General features: G+C 50.4%; 1 protein-coding gene across 1 annotated transcript in view; it reads right to left on the bottom strand.

Moving 5' to 3' along the window:
- Positions 1-473: 473 nt before the first annotated feature.
- Positions 474-10,587, bottom strand: part of GOLGA5 (golgin A5) — a 41,958-nt gene continuing 31,844 nt past the window's right edge. Inside the window, exon 13 of the mRNA XM_088462977.1 lies at positions 474-1,204. Within this exon, the coding sequence (XP_088319103.1) occupies positions 1,124-1,204 (81 nt within the window). The 3' untranslated portion in view covers positions 474-1,123. The remainder of the gene's footprint in view (positions 1,205-10,587) is intronic.

Below are 10,587 nucleotides of genomic sequence, written 5' to 3'. Positions count from 1 at the left end.
TGTGGGAGGAAACCCATGCAGTACATACAAACTCCACACAGATGGGGCCCTGATTAGCAATGCTTATGACCTCAGTACTGGGAAACAATAATACTAACCACTCTGCCACCATGCTGCTGCATTATATTCAACTGTATCCAGATGTGTGTTTTATTTTAGGGTTTCAATATAGCCAACATTGTCTGACAATATATCAAGGCTACAAAGCAAAGGTAGCAGTAAGAAAGAAATAGCAATGTATCTAATAGATGTTGCAGAAGGGTACAGATAAACCCCAATAAGTTACCACACTAGTCTATTTTAAAGCATAGCCTGTCCAAACTCTTCAGCTCCCCCTACTGGTTAATTTCTCCTTTCCTTTTTATACGCGTACATTGACCCATGCAAAAGCAAAAATTAGAAATATAATTATATTATATATATATATAATGTAGAGAGCAAATAAAAACAAGACACCATAGTTGATATTTTATTAATATTTAAATGTATTTACTAAAAGATTGCACTAGTCAGTTGACAGCCCCACGGTTATATTTAAACAGATTAACGAAAAAATAATAACTATTTACAATTAAAATTTTACAAGTGCAAAGGATTTTGAACAGATAACAATAACAATCTTTTGTCTATTATTTTACATTTAGCGTCCGGGACTGTTGACAAAATATGGTATATTCATTCAAGTTTCACCTGGGTGCTGCAGATATAATCTCTGTATAAGCATAAGGGTCCCAGGCAGGTTTGTAGCAGCAGAGGGGTCGTAACATTAATAATGCAGAGTATAAAATTAGGTAATTAATTAGTTTGCCAGGAAACACACAAATAAAACTCTGAAAACTTTCTCCTGGCAGCAAAGCTTGGGAAATAAAATTGTCCAATGTACAATGCCCGAGGGAGCCTCCGAATTTAAAAGACCCTCCACAATGATCCACAGACGCATCTCTTTAATGACCGTTAATCCAAGAAAATGTTATTCTAGAGAAGATTTTGAAGACTGTTTTACTAATCGATTAAGTTTGTAGAATCGGTTACCAAGACTAAAAAAGGCGATATAGATTTCTACTGACAATATATAGAGTTTATGAAATGCAGTAATTCTGTGCAGAAATGAGATCTTTGGCCGCTATTTCCCAGAAGGATGGTCATGGTGCATTTCTGGTGTATAGGTAAGAAGAACGATCATTACCCACAGGTGTAAGAGCGCCTGAAAGGAAAAAAAAAAAATGTAAGGTCATATTTATGTTACATACACAAGAAAATCAATTGTATTTGAATTTATTATTGTATACCAGCTCAGACAAGGAGACACCATGAGTAGCCCGAAGCTGCATTCTGTATTAGTACGAGCACTGGACTACAAAGGGGACTTAGGGGTAATATACTAAGGAACGAGTTTTCAGAGCCCCTGAGCATCACAGATAATTGTAAAACATCGATGGAAATAAATGCTAAACCAGGCTCTGCACTGGCCACGTCTAATGAATGATGATGAATTAAAAAAAAAAATTATCTACCCAAAGCACCAAAGATCATATTCATAAAGAGCGAACAATAGAAAAGCTCAATCGTTATATTAAACTGCAGTTACAGATCACGGTATCCGAATGAAGGGTCGAAAATGTATAGGTTGACACAGAATGGTCGACAGGGACAAAATCTTCGGCATTAATTTTTTTTCCCCCCAACATTGTTAAGGTTAGGGCTCAGGGATAGACACCAGGGAGAAGGTAAGTGTTCCACACCCATATGTCACACCAAACAGAAAGGACGGCGCTCTCAAATGGAAGAAATGTTAAGACCGCATCACCTGTAACGCCAAAAGGGTCATTTATGCGCTTAAATATCCATGTCGGTTCCAAGACATCGGAAGAACCATAATAGGGTGTAAGAATAAAATAAGAACATCTCAAAAACATAAAGGAAAGAAAACGTTCCTAAACACGGCGCACCGGAACGCTGTACCATAGTGGTCATTTCCCCCAGCTTAAATTCATGGGACTAGAAAAAGTGGAAATCCACATAGAGAGGAGGTAATTACTTATCTGAAACACCATGGATTTACAACCCAGGCGTTCTCAGCCACGAAAGGACTAGCTTAGAACTAAGGAGCTCATTAAAACCCGCTCACTAGATGTGAACGCTCGCACCCAGCGTATGCAAATCCGGCACACACCTAGCAAGGCAGGCGATCTCACGGCAGGGCATAAGCACGCCCACTATGTCTTGGCGTGCAATCACTTTGTGTATGCAGACGCCCACCAGCCTGTCTTAAGACGCCCACTTGTGCACATCATCTCCAGGAAGTGTATGCAACCATCGGTACATCAGATGCAATCGCAGCGCTTGTGGCAGACCCTACCCTACCGCAAGCACTTCAGTGTGAAATACAACCAGGTGATGTGTACTATGACTCTGCCTGTTAATTATGCACGCCTCTGAAAGACTCTCAAGCACGCCTGCGTTCGCACCTCCACTCCCCCGTTGTCAATAGCCAGCCCCTCACCACCTGTCTGCTTGGCTGTCTACGTGCAGCGAGCGCTTCCCAATCTCTCGCACTGGTTCGCGCATTGCGATGCGTACGCAGAATGCAAAAATCGGGCAGCTACGAGCGAAGGCATCCTAGCGAGCGGGTCTGAATCAGGTCCTAAGTTCCTTTCTATAGAGTTAGGGGTAATCAATAACCAACCATTCCATCAACTACAGAGAACCTATCCAGTACTAAATTTCGATTCCCGCCAATATAAAACCAATGGATATATTGGTTTATAATAGAAAGGAATTTGTTACAATTATGAAATCCCTTGCAGCAGCCCAATTACAAATCATTACATGTATATCAGTCCATTTCAGTGATCACTTATACCTGTCCCCCAGTCTACGTCTTTTTTTCTTATTTCAAGTTCAACTACAGCAGCAAAAAGAACCAAAATTATTCTTGTTTAGCGTTTGAAACCCGAAACATCACATGATCTAAGTGATTGCCCTTATAAAGGGATTACTGGCAGTGTAACCAATGAATCCGTAAATCCCTGAGGAAGCCTGACATACAGGAGAAACGATTACCGAGCCAGCAGCACGAATAAGGACTGAGGGACTCATTCAGACCCGGTCGCAAGCGCTGAGCCCTTGCAATCGGGTCGAAGTTAAGGCCCTGCGCACGCGCAGCGGCCGCACTGCGCGTGCGCAAGCCCCGGAGTGGGAGAGAAACTCTCGCTCCGGAGCTCACTGACGGAACGCCTGCTGTTTTGTGGGTGGCCCCACTGACATCAGCAGTGATGTCAGTGGGGAGCTTCCTGTTCGATCAGAGCAGGAAGCTCCCTGGGGGTTGCGGATGCCGAGACCCAACCTTAGGGTCTCGTCGCGAGCCCCGATGGTCTTGACCATCGCGACCATCACCCTGGTCGGGCGCTAAGCTGTGGGTGGTAACCCACAGCTTAGCTAGTGACCAGGAGGCCGCACTTAAACAAACAAGCGGCCGTCCTCATTCAGAGAGAGCGATGGCTTCTTGCGACCGCTCCCCACCGGCAGCCACTGCATCACAAGCCGGTGTGAGTAGACCGCACGAAGGGACTCAAAGACTCATCACCAAGCACTGCAGAAAGGCTATAGGAGCACCATTAACATTGTGAGTGTAACCTACGTAAAAGAGCAGCTGTGCCATACCCCAGTAATTGGACCATGGAGAGAGATCATCTAGACACACTGTAGATGAATACGGACATTTCCATTTTGCACTAACAAACATTCACAGCAGGTCTTATTTTTACCCACTGAGACACCCACAATAAAGTCCAAATTATCCAAACGTCACAGATTCACTTTTACCTAGTCAGGTTTTGTTATATTGTATTTTGTATTTGTACACTATTTACAGAACTCTTTGTTTTAACCAAAGTTTTATGTACAATATCTGCATTTTTCTGGATACTGCATGCAGAGGACAAATCAGCTTTAAGATTGGTGAATTACCAGATCCATAAATAAAGTTAGTTCTACCATACTTGAAATGTTCTTTATTCACCCTCCACTTAAATCTCCTCTGCCTTTCCCACTTCTTGTTCCTGTGTCAGTGCTGGTAAAATACAATCTATAAATCAGGCTTGTTTAGAATTTATCCCTATTGGCGTTATGAAACTTCTGGGCAAAGGCGCCGATGACCTGCGCCTGTTACAGCCCCCTAGAGGGCAGAAGTAAACTGCAAATCTACCTGTAGGTCTGTCCCTGCCAAACTGCAGACCGTGTAATCCTGGGTCTAGGGAAGCTATGCTAATTTGGGCTGCAGGCTTGGCCCACTCGCAGCTCATTCTTACACAGGGAGGGCTTCCCGGCCTCTCTTCCTGCTGCTGCAGTAATCTATAATGTGGATGCAGCTGTATTACACTCCTGGCAGGAAAATATCAGGCGACAGCGTGTGGATAGGGTAATGAGGCATTGGCAATACAGTTCCATTGCGGCAGGGATGGAAGCCCCACGGGTGAAGACTACAAGCGGGGGCAATGTCTGCATAGGCCATTGTAGCAGTGAGCTGGGAGCGGGGGACAGAGGAGGAATGGGCAGCGCAGACCTTAACATGTCATGAACCAATGTTCATTGTAACCAGATCTCCTATCCCTGACACTTTGGTTTCATCGTTCCCAGCCTTCCCTTTACTTTGAAATTCTGAAAATTAAAAAAAGGTAAGAGTACCATAGTAAGAGGAAGTATCCAGCTTACCATGTGCTACAACAAGAGCAGAAGCTGCCATACTGAGAGGATTTGTTTATGCTGCAGGGTTTATATAATGTACAGATATTTAATGAGACATACACACTAGACGATAAAAGTGAACGATATGAATGATAACGATAATATGAGATATGGTAAGAACTTACCCTTGTTATCTCTATTTCTACGAAGTCCATAGGGTTCCACAGGATACCTTGGGGTATAGGTGTGACGTCAGTCGCAGGGCACCAAAGAGTTAAGCTTTCAGCCTCCCAGGATGCACTAGGTCCCCCTCCTATACCCCGCCCCCGGGCCAAGGCACCTCAGTTAGTTACCAAGCCATAGGCCGGAGGAGGAGAAGGAAGAGAGAGAACAAAGATCTGGACACATACAAGAATCACATTCTCACCAGAGGGAGACGGAAAACCGGTGACCAGAGCAAAGCCCATCTGCAGCACAGGTGCGACAGGGCGGGAGTCCTGTGGAACCCTATGGACTTCGTAGAAATAGAGATAACAAGGGTAAGTTCTTACCATATCTCATATTTTCTACTTCAGGGTCCATAGGGTATCCACAGGATACCTTGGGGATGTCCCAAAGCAGTATCCTTTAAGGGTGGGGACGCTCCTGTGCAGAAAGGAGAATCCGCCGCCCGAAGGAAGCATCCTGAGAGGCGAAGGTGTCAAACCTGTAATACCTCACGAAGGTATGGACAGAAGACCACGTAGCAGCCTTGCAGATCTGAACTGCCGAGGCACCACGTCGAGCTGCCCACGAAGGACCCACAAACCTAGTGGAATGAGCCTTCAGAGAAGGAGGGACCGGTAGGCCTTCATGAAGATAAGCTTCAGAAATAGCCATACGGATCCAGGCTGCCAAAGTTTGCTTTGAAGCAGGCCAACCCTTTTTACGGAAGCCATAGAGGACAAACAAAGCGTCCGACTTCCTAAACGAAGAAGTGCGGTCAACATAAGTCCTTAAGGCCCGCACAACATCCAAAGAGGCCTCACCCACGGAAAGACCCGGTGAGTTAAAGGCCGGAACAACTATTTCCTCGTTAACATGAAACTGGGAAACAACTTTGGGAAGAAACTCGGGCCGAGTGCGGAGCACTGCCCTGTTCCCATAAAAAACCAAGAAAGGGGGTCTACAAGAAAGAGCCCCTAACTCAGAAACACGTCTGGCCGAAGCAATGGCCAGAAGGAAAACAGTCTTAGCTGTTAGCCATTTAAGATCCACTGAGCCCAGTGGTTCAAACGGCGGTCCATGGAGAGCCCTCAGGACCACAGCCAAATCCCAAGGCGCCACAGGTGGAACAAAGGGCGGCTGAATGCGGAGAACACCCTGCATAAAGGTGCGCACATCCGGGATTGTAGCAATCCTACGGTGAAACCAGACAGATAGGGCCGAAACCTGTACCTTCAAAGAAGCAAGGCGAAGCCCATGATCTAGTCCCGCTTGCAGGAAGGCGAGAATCCGAGACAGACGAAACTCCCGCGGTGCATAACCTCTCGGTCTACACCACTGGAAGAACGTATGCCACACGCGATGGTATATCCTCGCGGAAGACGGTTTCCGAGCTCGTAACATGGTACGCACCACAGAGCTGGAAAACCCCCGGGACCTCAGCATGGCCGTCTCAACAGCCACGCCGTCAAAGACAGCCGAGTCAGGTCCGGGTGAAGGCAAGGACCCTGAGACAGAAGGTCCGGTCGTAGCGGCAACCGCAGAGGAATGTCCACGGACAGACCCTGAAGGTCTGAGAACCAGTGCCGTCTGGGCCACGCGGGAGCTATCAACAGGAGCGTCCCTCCTTCCTGTTTGAATTTCCGGATTACCCGTGGAAGAAGGGAGACCGGAGGGAACAGGTATGCGAACCGGAACGTCCACCGGACGGACAGAGCATCCACCAGAGACGCCCCTTCGTCTCTTGTGCGAGACCCGTACACCGGCAACTTGTTGTTGTGCCGGGACGCCATGAGGTCGATTTCTGGAAGACCCCACCTGTCCACCAGTAGTTGAAAAACGTCCGGGTGCAGGGACCATTCCCCCGGATGAACGTCCTGGCGACTTAGAAAGTCCGCCTCCCAATTTAGCACTCCCGGGATGAAGACCGCTGATATGGCCGGAAGATTGCGCTCCGCCCAAACCAGGATCCGAGAGACCTCTACGAGAGCCGCCCGACTGCGAGTTCCTCCTTGCCTGTTTATGTAGGCCACGGTGGTAGCGTTGTCCGACTGGACCTGCACCGGGCGACCCTGGAGAAACCGCTGTGCCTGCTGGAGAGCATTGAAGACCGCACGGAGTTCCAAGATATTTATTGGAAGCTCCGCTTCTGTCGGCGTCCACCTGCCCTGGAACAAGTGTGGACCCGAAACTGCTCCCCAGCCCCGAAGACTGGCGTCCGTTGTCAACAGGACCCAATTTGGAACCCAGAACGGACGTCCCTTGTTGAGGTGGGTCGTCTGTAACCACCACGCAAGGGACAGGCGAACCTCCTGGGTGAGCACAATCGTCTGGGACTTCAAAGACTGAGTCAGCCCGTTCCACTTGGACAGGATCAGGTGCTGCAGAGGTCTGGAGTGAAACTGGGCGTATTCCACCATGTCGAACACAGACACCATGGAGCCCAGTAACCTCATCGCCGAGTGTAAGGACACCCGGCGGTTGTGCAGGCAACTGCGCACCCTTGACTGTAAAGCAGAGATCTTGTCCTCCGTCACGAAGATCCTTTGCTGTCCCGAGTCCAATAAGGCTCCAAGATGCAGAATCCTCCGAGACGGGATTAGAGTGGACTTCTGCCAGTTGATTAGCCAGCCGTGCCGTTGCAGCAGTGCAATGGTCAGGTCCAAGTGGCGTAACAGGAGCTCTGGAGATCCTGCCACCAATAACAGGTCGTCCAAATACGGCAACATGCGGACTCCCTGCAGCCGCAGAGAAGCCGCCATGACCGCCATCACCTTGGTGAAAACACGTGGTGCTGTTGCCAGGCCAAAAGGTAACGCCCGAAACTGGAAGTGGTCGCTGCGGATTGCAAACCTGAGGAACTGTTGATGGCGCCAAAGAATAGGGACATGCAGGTAAGCGTCCTGTATGTCCAATGACACCAAGTAGTCCCCAGGTTCCAGCGCCAGAATGATGAACCGTAGGGTCTCCATCCGAAAATTCGGGACCCGCAAAGACTTGTTGAGTGCTTTGAGGTTGAGAATCGGACGATATGACCCATTGGGTTTCTGTACCAAAAATAGATTTGAATAGAAACCCTGGCCCCTCTGGGAGAATGGAACCGCCACTATAACTCCAGCCTGGAGCATAGTGTGCAATACCTTCCGCAGCTCCGTAGCCTTGTTCCGGTCTGATGGGAGACCCGTGGTGAAGAAGCGAGCCGGGGGTCTGTGCCGGAAGGAGAGGGCGTATCCGTGGGAAACCACCTCCAGAACCCAAGTGTCTGTCGTAGTGGTCGACCAACACTGGGCGAACTGTAGCAGGCGGCCTCCCACCCTGGGATCCCCCAAAGGGAGGCCCGGACCGTCAGGCCGCAGGCTTGTCATCTGGCTTGGGGGCCGGACGTCTGGTACTCCATGCCTGCTTCCGGGGCTTGACCGATTTCTTAGGGCCAGCCTGTCGAGGAAACGACTGTGGTTTGGGCCTGCCCTGGGCCCTAGATGACCGAAAGGACGATGGTCCCGAACCAGAAGGAGCAGCGGCCGACGGGAGACAAGCAGATTTGGCTGCCGCCAGCGTGGCCACAATCTTATCCAGATCCGGACCGAAGAGAACTTCTCCGGTAAACGGCAACGCTTCCAGACCTTTCTTGGAATCTGCGTCCGCCTTCCAGGATCGCAGCCACAAGGTGCGACGAGCAGCTACCGCTGCTGAAGAAATTCTAGACACCAGAGTACTAATGTCTAGAGCCGCCTCGTTGATGTAGGTGGCCGAATCACGGAGATTGCCAATCAACTCCGCCTGATCGGCCGGACAGTCGGATTCAAAAGAAGCCTCTAATGAATCCGCCCAGCGCTCCATCGCTCTGGCAACCCAGCAAATGGCCATAGCTGGCCGTGCTGCCCCCCCTGCAAGGGAATAAGCGGACTTCAGGCAGATTTCTACCTTGCGGTCCGTAGCATCCTTAAGGGAGGACATGGATGGCATCGGCAATGTGGCACTACGGACAAGACGGGTCACGTGAGAATCCACCTGTGGAGGGGATTCCCACTTAGCAAAATAATTATCCGCGAACGGATAAGCCACCGCCAGGCGTCTCTGCGGCTGGTATCTTTTGCCAGGTTGTTTCCACGCCTCCTCTAAATGGTCCACCAACTGACCCGAAAGAGGAAAGACTGTGGCATCGCCCTTCACATCTTTGAAAAAGGCATACTTAGATTTAGCCGCTGGGGGAACTTCGTCCTCAATCACCAAGGCTGTGCGGACCGCCCGAATAAGTCCAGGAATATATACTTTGGACTTAGCATCAGCGTCCTTAGTATGGAGAGGTTCCTGATCGTAAGGATCAAGAATCTCCCCATCATCAGACGTCCCTTCGTCATCCTCATAAGGAGCGGACAGAGACGCCACCGGCCTTTTATGAGGCCGCATCACAGACTCCCCTTGCAACACATCCGACAAGTGCTGTACAGAACTCGTCAGGGAGTTTAACCCACGCTGGCTCCTGAGAACCCGGGAGCGGGGAAATAGGGAGACTGTGGGGTACCACCAATTGTCGTGGGAACCCCTGCATGGGTGACGACACCACAGACTGCTGGGACAAACCCATCGGAGTAAACGCGGGCTGCGGAGCTAACTGGCCCACTAAAGCTGTTAACGCCTGAGCGAAACAAGCCCAGGGCGGCTCCTGTACCGGTGCTGTAACCGTAATAGGCCGCGCCATGGACAAACACTGCCGGCAAAGGCCCTCCGCGCTACCCTCCCCCTCCGCTAACGGTACTTTGCACGTGGTACACTGTAGCCGGAGGGGAAAATCACTTTCAGACATGATGGCACCACGTATGTGACCTCTCTCACCAATTAAGTATTAAATAGGCGAGAGACCACCCTGCAGCACCGCACCGCAAGGGCTTTAGCAGAAGAACAGGGACAGTAATAAAGCTGACAGTTTAGAGAAGAAAAGTTACAGGCAGCAGCGCTAGCACAGTCACATACAATGCAGAGAAATAACAATTCCTGCACTAACAGCGCTGATCACTCAACTACACAGACACAGGGCCTGGTAGGACACAGCGCTGCATACACAGACCTGACCACAGCGGAGGAGAGGTATGCGGGGGGACCCAGACCACGATGCTTCCGTCCAGCGCTTCCAGCAGCGTTCACCATGCGTTCTGGAGAAGATGGCCGCCGAGGAGCAGAGAGGAGGCTGGCCTGGGGGAGGAGCGCTGCCACAGGACCAGTCGGCAGCATGCAGAGAGGGCTGTGTGCAGCGGGGGAGGCGCCGGCTGTGAGACAGGGAAGGCGCGCTCCCCTGGCATGCATTTAACCCCTGGGACGCCGCAGCGCTACCGCACTGCTGCGGTCCGCTGTCCCAGGGGGTAGTGGAAGCGCAGGTTGGTCGCCTGGCTCCACGCTGCAGCCAGTCCCCAGGGAGCCCCCTGCCTGGGGACTTAGGACCATGTGATCAGCGGGGACCCACCGCGGGACCCCGCTGCTTACCTCTGTCCCCCTTGAATCCGGCCATGGTCCGGAGCATCTGGGGTCACCGCTAGCTGTGACCCCAGACGCCCACCAGCATCCCCGGATCAGTACCGGCGTTCTGGTACCGGCGGGGTGTAGGGAAGACAGCATGGACGTCAGGACTGACTGTCCATGCTGTTCATCCAGATGTGCAGCCACAGCTGCATGAAGAATAAGCTTCAGGGGCTCTTCTAG

The sequence above is a fragment of the Taudactylus pleione genome, unplaced genomic scaffold (assembly GCF_031769625.1).
Source record: "Taudactylus pleione unplaced genomic scaffold, aTauple2 ptg001303l, whole genome shotgun sequence".
NCBI classification, from domain to species: domain Eukaryota; kingdom Metazoa; phylum Chordata; class Amphibia; order Anura; family Myobatrachidae; genus Taudactylus; species Taudactylus pleione.
Note: the sequence above shows the minus strand (reverse complement) of the source record. Positions and strands in the feature narration are given on the sequence as shown.